Below are 20,265 nucleotides of genomic sequence, written 5' to 3'. Positions count from 1 at the left end.
AGTCATTCAAATATTAGATACATCCATAAAAATTACTGTGTTTATTTTGCTTCAAATATTGATCTGCTTCTTTTTTTTTCTTTCAGTTGAAATAATGACTTAAAATGGCAATGACAATGGCTATACTGTGGTACAAGACAAAACCAAATATATAGTACATGAACAAAAAATACATGTTTCCATAAACATTAAAGGGGGAAAAAAGCTGAAAAAAAAAAAACCCAGCACAGTCAAAATGTAACATGGTACAAAACAAAATGAGTGTTGGGTTTTCCACTGAAGTCCCTCTTTTCAATCATTACACACAATCAAACTGTAGAAACACCCACCAGCAAAGGATTCCCCTTAACACTTCATCTACACGTCAATGAATATATCAAACTCAAGCTGAATCCTTGTCATAAGAGGTTGGTGTGAATCTTATCCATCAGGTCGATAAGGTGATCAAGGGAAGGGTTTAAGGTATGGCAGTGAAGGAAAGTGTCTGCTGCGTGTGGTAACTCATCACTCATTCACTCTGTACTGCAGTGATTTTACCCGATGTGACGTTAAATGTGACTTTAACCCACAGATGTCTGTGGCTTGTTATTACTAAGACTGAGAGTGAAATGAGGATGGGTCACCAGATAAACCAAACCAGTGTCTATCGTCACTCACATTCATAATGCTGGAGGAAAAGGACTGCATCAGTGTATCAGTACAATGCAGTCATCTTATTCAATATAAGACACCTTTGTATTGAAATGAATGCAGTATTTATTTACATGGTTTTTAAAAGACTGGTAAATGTGCATTTGATTTTCAGAGATGAAATTAAAAGTAGGAAAGTTGTAATTAGAGATTTATCTGCATGAAAAAAATCACTGAACCAATTTCCTGTATTGTATCTGTATATACAAATAAGTAATGAAGGACACAATAGAATAAAACAGGTCTGCAGCTACTGCATGTGCCCAGAGGTTGAGGTACAAGTACTCTGTTACTGTACTTAAGGAGAGATGTGTGCTATCTGTGCCTTACTGGAGGACTTATTTTTATTTTGACTCCATACATTTATCCCAAGGAAGTTAGAGCTGCAATATTTAATAATTATTGTTTTGGGGTTGTTTTTTTTAGCATCGAAGGGTAAAAAAAAAAAAAAATCCTTTTAGTATATTGTAATTCTATGGGTCTGAAAGGACTTCTGCATCTATTCTTTGTCCATGTTTTCAGGGTGTACAAAATCTACTCTGATGTAGATTTTGTTTAATTGCAGGCCTTTTAAGGCAGGTAGCAGAGTTACATATGAAACTGACAGCAGTAACTAGGCCTACCAACCGCTGATCAGAATCTTTCAGAATCTGTACTTTGTATCTCAACACAGAAGATTGTATAAAATTATTTTTTATTACAGTTTAATTAACATTATTTTATCAAATAGTTTGCCACTGAATTTTGATTTCACATCTATCAAAAAATGACTCTTACAACCTTTTTCCTCCTTCCCAACTTAATTCCCCAGTCTTAAATAAAACACCTTCCAAAATTTACTGCATTCATTTCACTCAACATAATTCTTTACAAATAAGCAAAACTGTGTAGTTTTGTTGAGATGAATATGCCAATAGTGGTATGTCCAGGTTCTTGAGCTGAGATGGGACTCTGCCACAGTGTCCGTGCATTTAAAGGCCATATTAAGAACATGTGAAGCAATATTTCTTAAGGAATATAAAAATAACTGGATCTTTCCGTTCCCATGTTCTGAATTACAAATCAGCATTGTATACATTCTTTGCATCATGCGCCCCTTGCAAGCAGAGCCATGCACCATGTGTGTAAAATACATGACAGAGGTCCATTTTATTTATCTAAAGTGCATCATGTGCCATTCATTTCTCACTTGCGTCATTCACCTGACAGCGGCAGAGGCTCATCTCTCAGCTCAGTAACCTGCTTTTTAAGCCACGAACATGAAGCTGTAAATGTCTCGAGGCATTGATGAAAGGGATATATGGAGGGAGAGAGGGGCTGGGTTTGACACATCCTGCCTGTATCCACACAGAGAGGCACCCTGAGGATCACGACTGTCTTTGGAAGTGCCCCTGTGAGCTACTGAAAATATTGCAGAGCTTTTACTCTGCTATGGTGTCAAAAGACAGCAGACTGAATGAAACAGTGATAATACTCCCCCTAAACTCTTTTCTATCAAACATAAGGAGCCTTTACTGCGTGTGTTCAGTCTCACCTCACTATCTTTAAACATGTTTAATTCTCCCTTTATGCATGTGAGAATTTAATTCAAGTGGCACAGAGATGCTTTACTACAAAATTGAAATCTAGATCAAAGCAGTAACAACAAACAGTAAACTTAGTTTCTTTGGGATCCATAATGTCAAAAAAATGTCACCCACATTTAGCTCTTGAAGAAACTTTTCTAAATTGTTGCACAGAATTGACCTCACTTGCACTTTAAAGATAAATATAAATTATGCATTTCTGTGATTCATCTAGCACCTTTTGATAAACACATACAGTCCATGAAATGTCCACAATGCTGCCTGTTTCCCTGTCTTTCTGTCTGTGAGATGTCACCTCAGTCTGTATGATAATGTGTTAAAATGTTACCCAGCACCTCACAGAAGCACTTATTGCTACAACGAATCAACGCCTAAATGGCTCACTCTAACGTTTAAGCACACTCTACAGTATCTGTGTCCTGTCTACCTAGTCTAAAAACAATTCATTCTCCACATCATCTGATCATATATGAAAGGAACAAAGATTAAACAGGAATTCAGAGATCATATTAAAAGAAATTACATACATTTGGGTGGAAAGAAAAAAAATCAACAATACAAATACGAAAGTAACTGGTGGTAAGTTGAGTGTTGAGATGACCAGCTTTGTCTCTGGTATCATGCAGTATTTTCATGATTAACTCACTCTTACTAGGTGTGTTTGAGTCTGAACTGCTACCAATACTGTGAATCTGTATCCAGGTAACACCCTCCAGGGGAAAGAGGAAGCAGAGATGCCTTAACAACGGGTGTTTGGCTGCTTTTTTGTTTTATCTCCCAGAGGATACTATCCTCACAAATCAAAACGACACCAGGCAGGTCTATTACAAAAACACTCTGGTTTTTGCTAAAAGTACAATACTGTCACTGAGAATTTAATATTTGTCTCCAAAGTCTCTTCATTGTGGGCTCCCATGGTTGGCATCTTCTTTGAACTAGGAGGACAGACTGGTAGAACCAGTTGACCCTCAATGACAGGTGTATAACGGCTGAAAAGAAACAACAAAACTGCAGGTATGAAGAGGAGTCATTTGGGGAGTTGAAGAGTCTTTTCCCCATTCGTCAATTTTCTCCTCAGTTACAAGATGCAGTTGAGGGAGTGGTTGGAGCATTTTCAGCCCCTACATACACTCCTCCAGTGGGCTGAAGCAGCTATGTGTTTCTCACAGTGCAGAGTGAGTGTACATAAAGAGGATAAACCAGGGGTTGCAGTGGAGTGGTAGTTCTGCTACACCACAATGGCAGTCTCATGGTGTATGAGGGGGAATGTGAGGGATATGTGACACATCTGAGTGCAAACAAACTGTGAGAGACGCTGCAGTGCCAGGGAGGACAGAGTGAATGAGTGACGTCCTCCATGTAAAAAAGAGAACTCCACCACTCTCTTCTTCCTCCTCTCTGCTCATCTTCCTCTCCGCTCCTCTTCCTTGTCTAGACGAAGGCCTCCGGTTTGCTGCCGTTATTGATCTTGACATAGATCTTGGGATCTTCGTCTTGCTCATCTCTCAAGCGTTGGAGGTGGCGGCTGTGGAACAGCAGGTAGAAAGGAAGGCAGAATCCCAGCATGCTCAGCGCTAAGAGGCCAACATTCACCTGAAGACAACATAAAGGTCAGGCATCAGATAAATCAAATTGTGTGCCCGTCAAATTTCTTTACCATAACAAAGACACAAACCAAAACTGCTAAGTAAAATGAACTTCATACATCTTTGCCTAGAGCGAGGGTGTCATGGTGGTCATATGGTCATATGGTCAAAAGTGGCATGAATTTGCAAAATGCAAAAAATACACTAAAGGTAGTCAAGGGTGTCAAACTCATTTTGGTTCATGGGCCACATACAGCCCATTGTGATCTCAAGTAATAATATAATACCCTATAAATAATGACAACTCCACATTTTCTTCCATATGAAAAATGACATTAAGAAAATATCAACATTTACAAATTATGCTTTCACAACAAAATGTGAATAATCTAAAGAAATATGAACAACCTAAAATGTCCTAAGAAAAATGTGTGTGCTTTTAACAATATAATAGATCCACTGTGTAAGTTGTGTTAATAATACGCTGAGATATATGTAATATTGTTGAAATGGCACTTACTTTTCTTAACAAATTTGTGCATGGTTGTTCACATTATTCACATTTTCATAATGTAATTTGACTTTTTCACACTAAAACAAAGAGAACTATTTGGATAATTATTTATAGGTTATTATCCCTTTTATTTTACTGGTCCAGCTCTTGAAATCACATTGGTCTCACTGTATAAGACCCCTGAACTAAAATGAGTGGTACATACTGAAATTCTTTTTCAGCTGGATTTTACTTGTGCAATAAAGCTCTATCCTACATGTTGGAGCAAATGTAGGAGTTATTTAATAATTGGCGTTACATTATGAAAATTGGATTTTCCATTAAATAAAACCTCTACAAATGTTTGTGTATGCTGCCAATTACAATACTTAAAAGTACAGAAAATTGGAAAGGCTCAAAAATCCGATCGGATCAGATGAGAAAATTACACACTGTGAATTTCTAGTAATAACCACATGTTTATGTCATCTTACCCATAATGGATCGCCATCCAGAGGTCCCACCATAGCTAAAAAGAGAGGCTGCTGGAGCAGGGCGAACAGAGCGCTGATCAGAGACTGCATGCCCGTCAAGCTGCCAAACTGAGAGGATGGGTACCTGCAGGGAATAAAAAGCCCTTAATGTTGCACATCACCAATTGTTCAAAACTCAAATTTCACAAGTGATGTTGATCAGATTAAACACAGTCTCACTCAAGAATCAATTTTTGGGTTGGTTTTAGCTTTATGGCCACAACTGATGGTAGTATCTTCTCTGAGGTAAAGATGGACACAGTGTAACCAGTGATTTCAGTTCTAATTTTATCTCAAAATAAGTAACACACTGTACAAGATATTGTGTATTTGGTGTGAAAGCACATGACTTAAAACCTAAACATGACACTACATGTTATTATACAGTGTCACTGGAGATCAGTGGTGGATAGTAACTAGATTCTTCTCTTCAAGCCCAAACTTACGGTACTCCCACTTTACTTTTAATTTCCATTGCTACTTTATATTCTCTACTCCACGGAATATTATACATTTTACTCTACTACAGTTGTCTGACAGCTTTAGTTATTTGTCAGATGGAAATGTTTTGTCCCCTTCCTGTCCATTGAAAACCATGCATGTCAAACTGTGTTATGACTAAATGTTTTGATAAACTGGAGGATTAATTGTTCCTTTATGGATTGAGGAACCTCTCCTCTTAGGTTAAACAATCCCTAATGAATCACACAGGTGTCAGCCATGTAGCATCTCTAGTAAATGTTTTTTTTTTTTGTAATTTGTGCCATAATACTGCAGTATAACATGTGACACACTTACACAGCAGCATAGAGGCCTCCAACTGCAGAGTGGATGAAGCCTCTGACAATAGTGTGCAAGATAAATGACAGAATCTGCAGAAGAAAGAAAAAAGATCAATTCCTCATGTAGTACTAGGTTGCTTTGCAGTCTGCCTGCACTTTAATAAGAAACTACCCATTGCCTCTGATGAATGGGATTCACATTTAGTAAATAAATTGCAATGAGCATGTCTTCCAGTAGGTGTCACTACAACATCAACACATATCAGGAGCTACCTTGCCATGTGAATTTTCCTGTTCCAACATAATATAATCCTCACATTGCAGTAGCAACTGGGACTCACAGCTGTACTTAGATAAATATAAACATCTGAGCTACTGCATATATTAACATAGTCCCTACTTTGGTTTGTAAAATCTTTTTAAAAAAAAATACTCGTCCACCACTTCTTTTTCATACCAGCATTCAGATCACCAGAGAAAGCATAAAAGGAGACTGTCATTCCCATTTGAAAAAGTGCTTTTAGCCAGTCACCATTTTATAACAGTGTCCGAAGAGTTTATTACAGCTACACATCAGAAAAATCCACAAATGCAGCTATTTTCAGTAGTCACCTGAGAGTTTGGCTCACAAACAAGCCATGCAAACTGATTGAATGTGTCTTTTCATTTGTATTAGATGTGAAATTTGTTTTAGGGTGACCTTTTAACATGAGACCACAACTGAAGAATTAGATGGGTAACTGGGACTTATTTACAGCATATATTAATTAAAGAGCAATGTACTTGTCAACAAAACCACTGAGAAATGCTGACCAACTCCTTCAATATCCGGTCAGAGTAAAAAGCGTTTTCTCTCTGTTTTAGTGTTGGTACCTGAAGGGGAAGGTTAGGGATGATGCAGGTGAATCCAAAACCAACCAGTAGCAGGTTTGTGAAAATGAAGGCTCTGGTGGCGTTGATTATCTTCTGAATCTGTTTGTCTGGGCGCCGGGGCTGACCGGGCTCCCTAGTGGAACAAAGCAGAATTTAATATATTTTCATGCACTTGTATCAAGTTTTTCCTTTATGTTTTCCTTTCCGCTGTGTGTGGGCTTAACCTCACCTCTTGGTCAGCTTATCATTTTCATCCTCGCAGTCTTTAAGCCTCCAGTCCATGACGTAACCAATCACAGGAGAGGTGACCAAACACAAAAGCTGGAGCACACCAAAGATGGATGTATAGACGCTCACTGAAAGATAACATCCAGGTAATAGGAATTCACTACTATGTTTTTCTATTAAACTATGAACATAAAATGAATGGTATGAGTATATCAGAGGCAGATGCACACATTACACAATAACAAATAATTGTATGATTTTAGGTTATTAAAAATACATTTTACTTCAGACTTCATGCTGTTATGAGACATACAAAGTGGACAGAGAGCTGTGGAAGAGGCTGAACAGTGTGGGTGGTTTGAGCTTTTAAAGTTTCTTACCCACTTGCATCCTCTCCACTGCAACAGCAGGAAGCCAGCATGACAGGAAAAGACAAAGGGCAAGACAGAGGTGAGCAGAAAAGACAAGACGGAGGGAGTTAAAAAACAGCAACAAGGTGGTTTAGCTGAGCAGAGAGCAGCTGAGAGCGATGAGGCTGTTTGAAATCACACAGCAGAGAGTTATACAGAAGTGACATGACCCTGTGCAACACAAATATTAGAAGAAAAAAAGCAAAGATTCACAAAAATCATCCATGTTTGCATGTTAACTTTAATAACAGACACACACCGGTACTGAGGTCTCCATCTGCCAGATACTCCAGGATGGTGTTCATGGCCCCCATGTAAAAGATTAAGCGTAGCTGGGTCACACACATAGTGATGAGACTCAGCAAGAAGATGGGACTGAAGATACTCTTCATGAAGGACTGGGCTGCAGAGGAAATGAGAGACAAGAGTGATCATTAGACTCATGTGAGATCAGATTATTTACTGCACATTGTGGCTTCAGATTTCGTTTCAAACAGTGTCAAAATCATTGTGCTTTATTTCAGCAGCAAAGAGATTTTTCCTTGAACTAAATAAAATCTGCCACTAAAATCTTTTTTTTTTTTTTTTTTTTTTTTTACATTCGAGTATGTTTTATGAAAATAAATGTAGCCAGCAGCATATCTCACACAGCTAAAAAAACTTGTGCCCCACTGATGGTCAGTTGATAATATATAGCTTCTAACTCCTACAATGATGAAATGTTGAGGCACAAATGATGTAAAGTGTGGTGTATGAAAAGATGGTGGGAAGACTCAAGTATGATGTCTATTAGATCACAACAGTTAAAAAGTAACAGATAATTGACATCTTTTTTACATGTTGATGTCACAAACTGTGCTAGGAATGACCTTGCTTTTTATGTTTGTGTTTTGAGACATCTGGGAAAAAAATGCTGTGACTCTGAACCTGAAATCAAAAACAACCAATTGTCATTTGTACAAAAACTTGGCAAAGATGTAACATATCTCCAAGATGTGAGTGCAGGTCATTCTTCTTTGTGACATTGTATAACACAGCCTAAAAGCAGTAGTACAGTACAGACAGCTACAAGCCTGAACACGCCTCTCTCATACTACATAACAGTCCTACTTATACGATGGGAACACTACTCCAGTGTCTCCCCAAGGTAAGTCTTGATTAGACTGTCATAAATATTCCCACTAGCCCTTATGTGCCACAGTAACACATCTTAACCTGCAGGAGAAAGGTGAGGGGCCCGGGGGGTTCAGAGAGAGGTGGCTTCTACGAAAAGTTGATCATTAATCAAACTTGTGAATATAAATAGAAAATGGACACAAGTGTCCATATGGTGAAGCAGTGGATAAAGCTGGTAATTGCCGGTGCACAGATGGGACTGCAGGGTTTATTACCCAGAACAAGTGTCCACTGGAACCTTCATTAAGGACATTGTTTGATGACAGGTTATGCTGATAAGGTAATGTTTATATGTATTTTTATCAACAATGTGATTACATGATGATTATCACAATGAAAATATTAATTCAAATAAAATATGTATATATGTTTCTATCTTTTCTTCGGTCTTTAATGTCTGATTAATGGTGTATGTTGTCATTGTCAATGTCAGCAGTCATTGTTTGACTGCTGTTGTATGTTTTACATTTTGTGAATATTGTCTGGTATTGATACTGACTTTAATGTAACTGTTCTGTTCTGTGTTTCTGTGTTATTTTGTTGTTTTAGTCAACGTACTGGGGTTAGGGTTAAATGTCTCTGATTACAATGAAAACTATAAATACAATGTATTAGTCTAATTCTTCTTCTTTTTTTGTCAAGGTACTAGTAGCTAAAAAGCAGTAGCTCAAAAAAAAGAACCTATGAAGTTATTAAAGGAACAAGTAAAAATATTACATATAGTAATTTTTATTTTAATCTAAAAATGTAAAAGGAAGAAATATCAAATGTTTACATATTACATACTGGTTGGTACTGATTATGAAGTGTTATCATTATCTGCCCAACCTGTTCAGGCAGTTTTGATTCAACAAAGAAACGAGGGGAAAGAAAAAAAAAAGTACATTATAAACATCACACACACACACACACACACACCATCAAAGTGATAGTAATAGTGGGGAGACAGGGAATAAGTCCAACTATTATGAAACTTCACCACACTCCAAATACATACACACTTCTTCAACCTTCAACCCATAACAATGCTCCTGTAGTGCTCCCTGTCAACATGCTACACATCTGCTGAGCGGATTTTCTAGGAACCAGGTCCGAACTGATTCCACGGTTCGTTTGGTACCAAAGAGACCAGGCAGGGAGCGACCAGAGCCCCCCACTGGGAGTCACTGACCCAAGTGGGAAAGCTGAAGTGGGGCAGTAGGGACTATGGAAGTTCAGAGGTGTAGGGATAACAGAGGTCAGCTTAGTGTGGATGTAGGGCAGAGGTAAAAAGATATGTGGGGTTCCACAGGGATGCATGGAGATTGTGTCTAACTGATGGATGCAAATCTGGGTCAAGCTCAGAGGCTTTACGTTTTGCAGAGCTAGATGTTGTTTTATCTCACCACAGACTGCAAAGTATTGTCATTGGTTGCAAAATACTGCATTGTGCAGCTTGAAATTAAAATAAAAATAATTTCATCTTTGTCTATGTATGTGATAAAGGATGCCATTGAAAATATTTTACTACATATTGTACATATTAAAAATGTGTACTCTATGAATTAAGTTCCTTAGACCATTTGACTGAAGAGAGAACTTTATGAAGTGCTCATTACATTTTCTCCCCAGAACTGTGTGATTAGCTGTTTCCTAGAAAGCCTTTGTCTGCCATGAAGTTTTCAGATAAATTACAAAGCAGCTTGAGTTACAATGCTGACGCCACTTGAAGACTGACTTTTGAGATGCTTGGTTAAATATTCATAAATTGGCAAAGGACACATGGAAAATAGTGAGACTACCTTTTCAAGAGACAAAAGGAACATTTCTTAAACATTTGAATCACACACCATTTGAATTTCTTCTCACTCATTGACACACTGACAACAGCATTTTATTTCGGCAGCATGCTGGGACATCCAGTTTTGAGAATCAGAGCACAAAATAAGCCACAGGGGAAAAACCTTGTACATGACAGAACACAACACCAGAAATCCTCAATCCAGCACTTGTTTTCTACATGCCACAAGTTACTCAAGGGTCATTCCATACAAACTCAACTAGATGTTCCAGTTATGAGTTTCTGGAAAAAAACAATAATGTAGAAAGTTTTACTTACTTTTTTATTGTTGTTTTTTTTTTTTTTTTTTTTAAATCTCTTAATGGTGAATGATAATCTTCTATATATCTTCAACTGTTTTATTGTGTATATCTACAATGAATACAGATATTTTCCCTTTAAAAGTACCAAAGAAAATATGATTAATCCTTAGTGAGACAGACAAAATGCAGATTTGAAGCCATATCTAGCAAGATCTGTGGCAGTCAGTTTTCAATGCAGGACCAATTAACTTGTAGGTGTGATAAAGGAATATTAATGCTACAGTGAATTGAAATTAGTTTGCAATGTAGTGAAAACTAGAGGAGAATTGTTTTAAACAAACTGTTTGTTTATTTATTTGACCTCAGAAAGAACTTCAAATTCATAACTAAGACATGTTTGGAATAGAGCTTTAGCATTCTGAAAGCCTTGACATGACCTGGAATGACCAAGTAAGTTACTGTGACACTGTGCTTTACAATAATTTCTAGTTAAGACTTACTTTCCTCCTCCGTCTTGCACTTCACCTCCAGGTCCACAGTGGACAGGCACAGCTTGTTGGCCTCCTGCGTGGCCAAGTCTTTGGGCGGCTGGTGTTGCTGCTTTATGGAGTTGCCCACACTGAGACGGCGTCCCACGGTCGTCACTTGTCGATAAAACTGCTTTCCAGTGATCTTATGGTCAAAGCCCAGCCAGCTGAACTTGATCTTTACCCTGCAGGAACACAGAAATGGGACAACACAGTGAAACATGACGTTAAATCTATATGAAATGATGGAAGGAAAACATGACCGGAGGGAAAGACTTTAACACAGGCAGAGAGTAGGCAAGGAGGAAAAAAAAGATCCATGTGAATGAGTACAAATCCTGCTGATCATCTGGTTTTATAGTCTTTCCTGTCTTTAGTGTGTTTTGGCTTCTGCTGCATTACAATGGGATTTAGACTTTGGGAGTGAGGGGGGAGCATGCATATCTATGAAGTTTTGTATATGTACAGTAGGGCTGCACGATTAATCGATTTTAAATCGAAATCGGATTTTTTAATTAGGACAATTTTTAAAAAAGGGAAATCGTAAAATCGATTTCATCTCTCTCGTGCCTCCGGGCCGCGCGCCTCCGCGGGCTACCGTAGGCTCCTCCTGTGACAGCGGTCTGTCACAGAAGTCTGTGTAATGACCGGACGTTAAATCTGTTCATGAACCCACAGTACTTATACCAATATAAGCCGTGGCTTCACGCACGGATCCCGCAATTGAAATATAACTGCTGCGGATCACTCATCTTCCGTTGTCCCGGATCCGTACCGTACTGTCTTCTTCCGAACCGGGTCTGGGTCTCGGGGTCATCAGCCTCAGCAGAGGAGCCCACACAGCCCTGTGCCCACACACATGCACCAGCTCCAGGGACAGAATCCCTCCAGTGTGTCCTGGGTTGGTCTGTTCCACGCACGGATCCCCCAGTTTAAATAGAACCGCATGTGGATCACTCATATTAACCTGGTCCACGCACACACGCACGACAGATGCCTGTCACTGACTGACACTGGTATCACTGCTGTGGGCCAGATACCCAGAAAAGAAAGAAACCCCCCCCCCCCTTTTTTTTTTTTTTAATAATTAATTTAGTCCTCTTACTTGCTAAATTTTTCATTCACAAATGTAAGTTCTGTAACACAAAACCAAATATTATTTATGTTTTGTAAGATGTTGAAATTTATTTAAAGCTGTTAGATAAATGTGGAAACAAAAAGGTTGTAACAACTATCAGTATTTGCTCTGATTTGGACATTTTCTTATAGTGTATTCCCCCTGACAAACTTATGTTATTTTCTTGTTGTATACATTGTTTGTATACTCTACTTCATTTCAAAGATTTAATGAAGAGAAAAAACAAAACAAAACTGTGGGTTCATCACGTGATACCATCACAGCTTTGAGGTCAGAGCAGTGGCTTGCATTGTGGGCTGCTCACAAAAACGACATCTTGACTGCTGTTGCCTTTTCTAGTTATACCCAAAAATCGAAATCGAAAATCGAGTTTTTAGAGGAAAAAATCGGGATTTTTTTTTTTGCCAAAATCGTGCAGCCCTAATGTACAGTATGTGTGTATGTGGAAGTGTTGTGATTTTAGTGAGGAATACCAGCTGTACAAAAACAGATGTCTGAGCTCAGTAGGAATCCACTTAGGGCAGGTATGAGAATAGCTCATAGCAGTATAATTGTTGCTTAAAAAGAAGCTGGAGGGTACAGAAATGTTCCTCTGCTGTTTGTGTGTCAGACATCGTGGATGTTTTTGTCTTACGTGAAGTCCATATCTTCTGGGCCGGGAAAAGGCTCCAGAGGCCAGTTGACAAAGCAGTTTAAGAAGACGAGGCAGGCACAGCCCGCCCAAACAAGCAGAATGGTGATGAAGGTGGCACCCAGATCATAAATCACCTACAAAAATAAACACAGCTTAATGGAGAATCAATGAGGCTCTGTGTTAGCAGCAGATACATTATGTGAAAGGGACAGTAAATTTATATTTTGCTGTAAAATGAAACTTGAATAAAAACAAAACAAAACTAAGAATGAAAGATTACTTTAATGCCAGGGAAGGTGACAGCAGAGGAGGCGTAGGATCCAATCATCAGGGCAATAAAGGTGGACCTCAAATCTCCGAACATGTTAGGCAGCTGTGGAGAAAACAGAAAAAAACAAACTCACTTTTGACCTCATCAGGGCATGTAATTACAAGATTTACATTACAATGATGAGATACTTAGCCTGGGGCTTAGGGAAAAATCAATTATCCATTTTCTAAAACACCACGCACAGACCGGTGTTATTCTCAAATTTCAGTGGAAGAACAGAGAAAAAGATTGTGACCTCAGCGCCTTAGCTTTCAATCCATCGTTAACACACTAAATGCACAAGTGAAACACTAAACAAAAGTGACACAGGTGTTACAAACTGTGTTCCATTAAGGCCAAAGGAATTACTGACTTGAACATTGTTAAAGGAGAAGTGTGGAGCTAAAGTCACTCCTTTACTTATCATATCTTTTGGTCCAGTATAATGCACCAGTAGCTGATTTGCCTGGCTTAATACAAAGGCTGGAAAACAGGGGGAACAGCAAGCACACCTCCGTTAAAAGATAATAAATACTGCCCGGATGTGCGCCTAGAAATATTTCAAATGAGGAGTTCATAAAGTTACGTCTAAAATTTTCTGAAAAGATGTGAAATATTAGTGGTGGTATTACATGGCTTTGTCTTTCTGAGGTAACTCCCCTAAACCTGCACTCAATATGGTGATTAGCCTCCAGGATATAGCCTGAATTATTGAGCTCTGGGAGTGCTACTACATCGATTTTGTTACTTTTTGACAAAGCCAGGGTATTACTTATGCCTTACCTCATTTCTAGTCGATGTGCTAGATTAAGCTCAACCCAGCTTCCCAAAAACTTAAGATTACAACAAAATACAAAATTAATTGCATATAAATAACTGATAATTGAATCAAATTAAATGATCACCATGCATAAAAAAACAATATAAGAAGGCTACATATCTTGAAATGAAAAGTCAGATTAAACAGATACATCTTATTAAAAATACAAAGACAGCTTGTCTTTCTGATATATAGACCTATTATGTAACTGCTTCTTACAGCATTGCCTTTTACTTAAAGTCCACACATGATGGTAATACCTCTATGTCTAGGAGGAAACCTGCTGCTAGCCCAAGTTTCTTAGATTCATAGTCTGTATGGTTAGATCCACTCAAATTCAATGGATTAATTACTTTTTTCAGCCTGAAAGGTATTTTTTGATGCATTTTGCACACATGAATGCAAACATTTCACCATCCTGCTCCACATGACTGACTGTTGATAGCCTTGTCACCACAAAGTACACATGGGTGTTTTTCTTGTACTGCACTTTTGTTCTACCATTTGAAGTGGAGCAGAGAGAAAAAAGCCAGTCTTGCATAATGACGCTCAACCCTCAACTCAATACAAGAGTACTCTCTGTTCTTAACTAGGAGAATTCAGAGAGTAAACAGCCCTCTTCAAGATGTCAACAACGCTGCAAAAAATGAAAGAGGGGGTGTGAGAAGAACATATGTCTGAGAGATTTAATAATCTCTGGATGTGGGATGGCTAATTTATGACATCTGATTTGGATGATGTTTTGATCAGGAAAGGAGGAAATCACGTTCTACAGTGTACCAACTGTAGTGAATGAAGTGGAGGCAGGGAAGTAAAAATGAGGAACTAACTCCTCAGTAGAAGTGTTATTATGGGTCATAAATAGCAGAACTGCTCAGAATTCCCCTCTGGTGTCTTTCTCATTGTCCTCTTCATCCAGCCGCTGTGTTCACTACAGGGGTGCAGCTTGTTAGGCAGCTGTTTGAACCCTCTTACCCCATATTAAAAAAAAACGCCACTCCCCAGATTAATTAGAGCAAAGGTGAGCTCTGAAAACCACTATGCTCCCATCGTGACATCCAAATTAACAAGGGCACCTCCGCTCCTGTTTCTCTGAAGTAACACTGAACCAGAACAATACAATTTTTACACTTTACGGGAGGAGACTGACTGACTAGAAGATGAGGTGACCTTTGGCCCAGTTAGTGAGAAGGAGATGAGACATAAATGTCCAGCTTTGTGAACTTGATGTGGTCAGCATGGTGAATCCAGGCCAACAATGCAGTGTCAACAGGTTCAGATTTCCCCACTGATGCTCCATCACTTCCTCTTCCACTAGGCTCTGAGGATGAGTCACTATCTATGTCTGGTCTGTTCCTCTATTAATAGTGTAAATTCATGAATTCAATGAGATTTGGGAAGGCTTAGGAAAAATGACATTTTTACAACATGAAATAAAGATTTAGATTCCAGATAATCAGCACAGATATCTGACATTTTCCATGAATAAGCCCAGGCATGTTTGCTCAGTCTGGAAACATGTTCATTTGGGAAAAAAATATACTGTTGCCTAAATACCTGATCACAAGAGCAAACAGCTCATTGCCAGAAAAAAAAAACACACACAATCTGTGTGTGTGACAGCATGCCTAAACTAGAGTAAACCACCTCTCGTTCTGAGATGCTAAGCACTGTCTGTCTAGTTAATGCTTACGTCATATGAGAGCTTCTCTGGTTTACAAGGTCTGAGTCACAATCAGCTGATGAGACCACTGATTCCCAAAAAACATGTCACAAACTGGTTTGACCAAATCATTACGAAAGAAGAAGTAGGAATTAACGGATTCAGCTTTGTTGAGAGACAGTTTATCTGTGTTGATGGGAGGGGCAGCTGTCAGGCCTGATGAGGAGCAGATAACAGTGTTTTTGTGGCTGCAGTCAATAATACATCAGTCAAGGAGACAGGTGAGTTTGCAACTGTTCAACACTGGCACACAAAGACTCTACTGTGGCCTCAGGCACTAACAGACAACAAAAACTCACTGTTATTATTCTTTAAAGAATAGTTAAACATTTTGGGAAATATGATTACCATCCATGCCAGAGAAAACATGCCCGTCTGTGTGACCCACATAACCCATAAACAGAGGCATTGATCTTTACGTAACTTACGTGAACTGAGTGGATAACCACAACTTAAAGAGTTTGTAAAGTAGTGTATAAAAACAGTCTCGCCAATTATGTAAGATATATTCCACCACTGGTTGTGTAACCTGTCTTGGATGTGCTTTATTTGTCTTGTTTTTACAATGTGTCAGTTAGCTTTAGATTTTTTGACAGAAGAATGACCAATATGAAGTGTTCATAAATTAGCTTCCTTACAGATTTACCTTATTTTCTTACTTTTCAAGACAAGTTCCAACCTGAACGAGCCAATTTCAGTTGTTTATCAATTAGACAGCAGACAAAATGAATTATTGAGGTAACTGAATACCTTCAGTTACCTCAGTAATTAATTTTGCAGAACGAACGGCACAAACTATGACTGGTAATTTTTGAAGGGTACAAAATGCCATAGCTTAGGTTTGGTTAAGATTAGACAAATAATTATTTGGTTAAGGTTGTGTAGGTTGGGTATTATGCAAACACTATTTATTAGATGTTGTCCTGAAATTACAATGTCAGAAAGCAGTGACATATCACAACTTTGCTCACCTATTTTTAATGTCTGTATGAAATTCTACAAGAAACAGATTCTACTTGTAAACAAGTTCCATTTACATTCAGCTTCTCTAGGAAAGAAAAACACATTTGGCTCTACACTAGGTCAAATAAAACTACACTTTCTATCAAGTAGAGGAAATTAATCATGGTCTTTTGCACTACTGAATCTCATTAAACAGCAGGTGTTTTTCAACTCTAATTCCTGAAAGGTTTAAATAAGGATTTCTTCAGAGAGCAGTGCTATGTTTTAGAGACTTTCTAATCATCAGAGGAATGTATTGCCTGTGTTTTTCATGGTCAGCCTTCAGAGTAAGTTATGTGATCACGCAGTTTCTAAACAGAAGCATTGCCAGTGTTTAACTAAACATGATTTGCCTTCATAAGTAAAATCACATCTCATTTCTGGAAATGTCATCCCTGTTTCTTTATCCACCTTTGACTCCCTCATTAAACATAACTTTACTAAGCTGCTTAGGTCAAATCTCAATTATATCACAGATTAAATATGAACATCAATATGTTTATGAGAATAGTCCAGTAATAAAATGTGAGAGCAGAGCATCTGTATACATAGCTTTGGATAGAGAGACAGATAGCTTTTTTTTTTTTTAATAACACCCACCATTGACTTTGTTAGTGCTTCTCCCCTGAATAGCTCCTTTGTTAGCTGTGTGGTCAGTGTATCGGTACAGAGTGGCAGGGTACACATAGAGGGGCTCAGTGTTTGAATAGCCACTAATTTTAGCTTCAGAACAGTCACCTAAAGATAAAACATCAGGCTTCGGTGGCCTTTACAGGTGCAGAATATTTTATTTCTTTGCAGTTTGGTTGAATGATAATGATAATTAAATAATACAGAAATTATAAAGGTTAACTGTAGAGACATGGAAAGATGTGTCAGAGGAAAGACGGGTCAATCAATAAGTAGGTTATATTTGTACTGTCTCCAGGTAACACAGAGTTTATCATGACTCAACTGAAGGATTATGGTTTAACTTGTAACCAGGAGGCCAATCGTGAGTCGGTTCTGGGCCTGTTGAAACCTGTTCACTTGTGATGTGATCATGTCTTGGTGAGAGTGCTGAATGTTATGAATGCAGGCAAAGGAGATCAATGGAGAATGAATGGTGTGCAAAATGAACGTATGCCCACTTGAAAATACATATATTTATTCCTGTCCCTCTCATCAATGGATTTTGTGATATGCGTGTGCTGTAGGGAGAAGGGAGTTAGATGTGTGAAATAAGAGTAGTGCCTTTTAATCAGTGTATACTATGGCTTTCAGTGGAGCTCACCTCTTTCACTCTTTTCATTATTATTATTCCTATTACTAAGGATATGCATCATACAGGATTTTGAAATGAAAATTGAATAACTCCTCTATTTACCGAAAACATGATCATAATCAACAGATACATTTAGAAAACCCTTGCTCCTGTTTTTATTTCTCAATATTCATATTAGCAAAATTATTAATAAGAACAAGAAACTTTTTTGTTGTGTTTCACAGTGGTTACAATTTTCTAAAATGAAAGTGAGCTAAAGTGAGTGAAGTTTAGGATACTAGATTGTAATACATACTCGTGTTGAAGTAGTGATGAATCATCCTCATGCACAAATCAAAAATGAATAATAACTTAATTTTACATGTGATGCCAAAGATGCAGAAAAATAAAAATGTCAGTAATTTAGTCACCCACTAAAATTTCACAAATGACATCTTTAGTGGCAGTCACTTCATATGAAGGGGTTCACTGATATGATGAGACTCACTTGGCTCCAGTATAGTTCACATCCTGCATACATTAAAACCCTTCCATTGAATAAAGTTACGACCCTTTTGTAGATAACTTAAACAAATTTCCCCTGTGCTGAAATTGTAAAATTGTGGGATGTCAAAAAAGAGAGAACAAAGGAAAACATGCTGAGGCTGGGTGAGTGAAAGAGGAAACTGGTAAAACTGTTTGAGAGGAAAGAACTGAGAAATCAAAAAGGAAGAGGGTTTGCTGCTCTGAGTGGAAACTTCAGCTGCCTGCTGCCGGACCATCGAGAACCAGCTGTGACCGGTCCTGTCCTGATGCACAGGGTAGGACTCCATCCATCAAAATAAAATGCAGCCAACTGGGCTGTAAGATTAGCAGAGAGCATCTGATGAACACCAGACAGCATACCTCCAACACTCTGACGTCATCTCTTGCTCTTATTTACTAGGACATTTTTTCCCCAAGACATAAATTCTCAAAAGGCTACTATTAAGAACTATATGTGGAAGGGATTTATGGAGAACTGGAAAACCAAGATCTAGGAAACACTTAGACTAAACTGCTACTAAATTCACACCACGACTGTGCTATCCCAGACTGCCCGATTGAGTAACTCTTGACCTATGCTATCTGTTTATCTGTTCCACCCTCCTCTTCATGTCATGTGGCCACATGTATGAAACAGAGCATATAGTGTACTTCCTCCATTTCGCTATCACCCACAGGGTGAAAAAAATAGCTGTTATTCACTTCACAGCCTGATCTTTCATCCTCTCATCCAGTAAAATGAAGTACCCTGTGCTCACTTCATATAATTTCCACCACTCCACCTGACAAGTAATGACTTCTTGTTCATTCTACAGCTCCACCAAAATGTTAGTGGTTCATTAGGTGGAGAAAATATCCCCAACATTTCAATTTCTATACTGAAAACAATGCAATAAAAGCCTTTTCATGTTAATTTAGATGAACAGCAAGTAAGCCTGTAAGAGAAATAGTGGGAGTGGGAGCAAAGGAAAATGAAATATATGTTGAGGCAGACTGAGGAGCCTGAGACTGGGAGACCTAAACCAGGAAGCAGAGGGGGCTTCAACACGTGCCAGTAACACTATGAAGAACAAGAGGAGGAGCTTAATGTGCGTCTATGGGTGGGGTATTTGTGCCTTTGCAGGGAGTGTGCATTAAATAAGAAATCGCCTGAAACATGAGGCTGAAAGTTTTTACACAAAGGAAGACGGGAAGAATGAGGAGAAGCCTCACTCCCCATTTTCCATCGCTGTGACTTGGACTGCTGAGTGTGCATCCACAGAAGAGAATGAGGAAGTGAAGCAGAGATAAACAAAGAAGAAAGGGTGACATTAGAAAGAGGTGAAGGAGACAAACAGTCCATTTTGAGCTCATTAAAAGCCAAAGAATCGGGCAGTGGAATACATGAAGAGGAGGAAAGAAATCTCTGGTGATCGTCAGTGAACCACAAACAACAAGTGCAAGTTAGGTGGGACAACATGACCTGAAGAGTTTAAATGATCCATGATGGCTGAGAACTGTTTACCCCCTGAGAAAAAAAGGTTACCCTGTCTTAAAATAGTCGTTTTCCTCAGTAACAACCCGAGCCTGGAGATTCAGGAAAGGGCAGGGAAAGGGGAAACAGCCAACTCTCTCTGACTTCATCTGCTGCACATGAACACACCTCGAGGCTGCAGTGTAAAGGAAACATTTGTGCAGGCCTGTCAGGGGCTGTAAGTCAGTGTACTGTAGGTCAGTGGCTCTCCACAGCTAAAAAAAAACATGCTCTCATAAAGTACAGCAGACATATAGAGTAACACATACAGCACTGCTGGATGTGAGGTGGTTTGGACAGTTGTGTGCAGGCCCAGTCTTCCTGGGGGGAGAGCAGCTGAAACTGGAGAAGACAAAAACAACCAGACTGC

General features: G+C 38.7%; 1 protein-coding gene across 3 annotated transcripts in view; it reads right to left on the bottom strand.

Moving 5' to 3' along the window:
* Positions 1 to 22: 22 nt before the first annotated feature.
* Positions 23 to 20,265, bottom strand: part of LOC115431568 (large neutral amino acids transporter small subunit 4-like) — a 34,509-nt gene continuing 14,266 nt past the window's right edge. The window contains exons 5-14 of one of the 3 annotated variants that reach the window (XM_030152014.1): positions 13,019 to 13,111; positions 12,739 to 12,872; positions 10,940 to 11,151; positions 7,441 to 7,584; positions 7,152 to 7,169; positions 6,773 to 6,899; positions 6,544 to 6,676; positions 5,687 to 5,760; positions 4,850 to 4,973; positions 23 to 3,869 (exon numbers count right to left, since the gene is read on the bottom strand). In XM_030152014.1, the coding sequence (XP_030007874.1) occupies positions 3,708 to 3,869; positions 4,850 to 4,973; positions 5,687 to 5,760; positions 6,544 to 6,676; positions 6,773 to 6,899; positions 7,152 to 7,169; positions 7,441 to 7,584; positions 10,940 to 11,151; positions 12,739 to 12,872; positions 13,019 to 13,111 (1,221 nt within the window). In that variant the 3' untranslated portion in view covers positions 23 to 3,707. The remainder of the gene's footprint in view (positions 3,870 to 4,849; positions 4,974 to 5,686; positions 5,761 to 6,543; positions 6,677 to 6,772; positions 6,900 to 7,151; positions 7,170 to 7,440; positions 7,585 to 10,939; positions 11,152 to 12,738; positions 12,873 to 13,018; positions 13,112 to 20,265) is intronic. The other 2 variants (XM_030152013.1, XM_030152015.1) reach the window with 2 other exon arrangements.

The sequence above is a fragment of the Sphaeramia orbicularis genome, chromosome 13, assembly GCF_902148855.1.
Source record: "Sphaeramia orbicularis chromosome 13, fSphaOr1.1, whole genome shotgun sequence".
Classification (NCBI taxonomy): Eukaryota; Metazoa; Chordata; class Actinopteri; order Kurtiformes; family Apogonidae; genus Sphaeramia; species Sphaeramia orbicularis.
The sequence above is the reverse complement of the archived record's forward strand: the minus strand, read 5'-3'. Positions and strand labels throughout refer to the sequence as shown.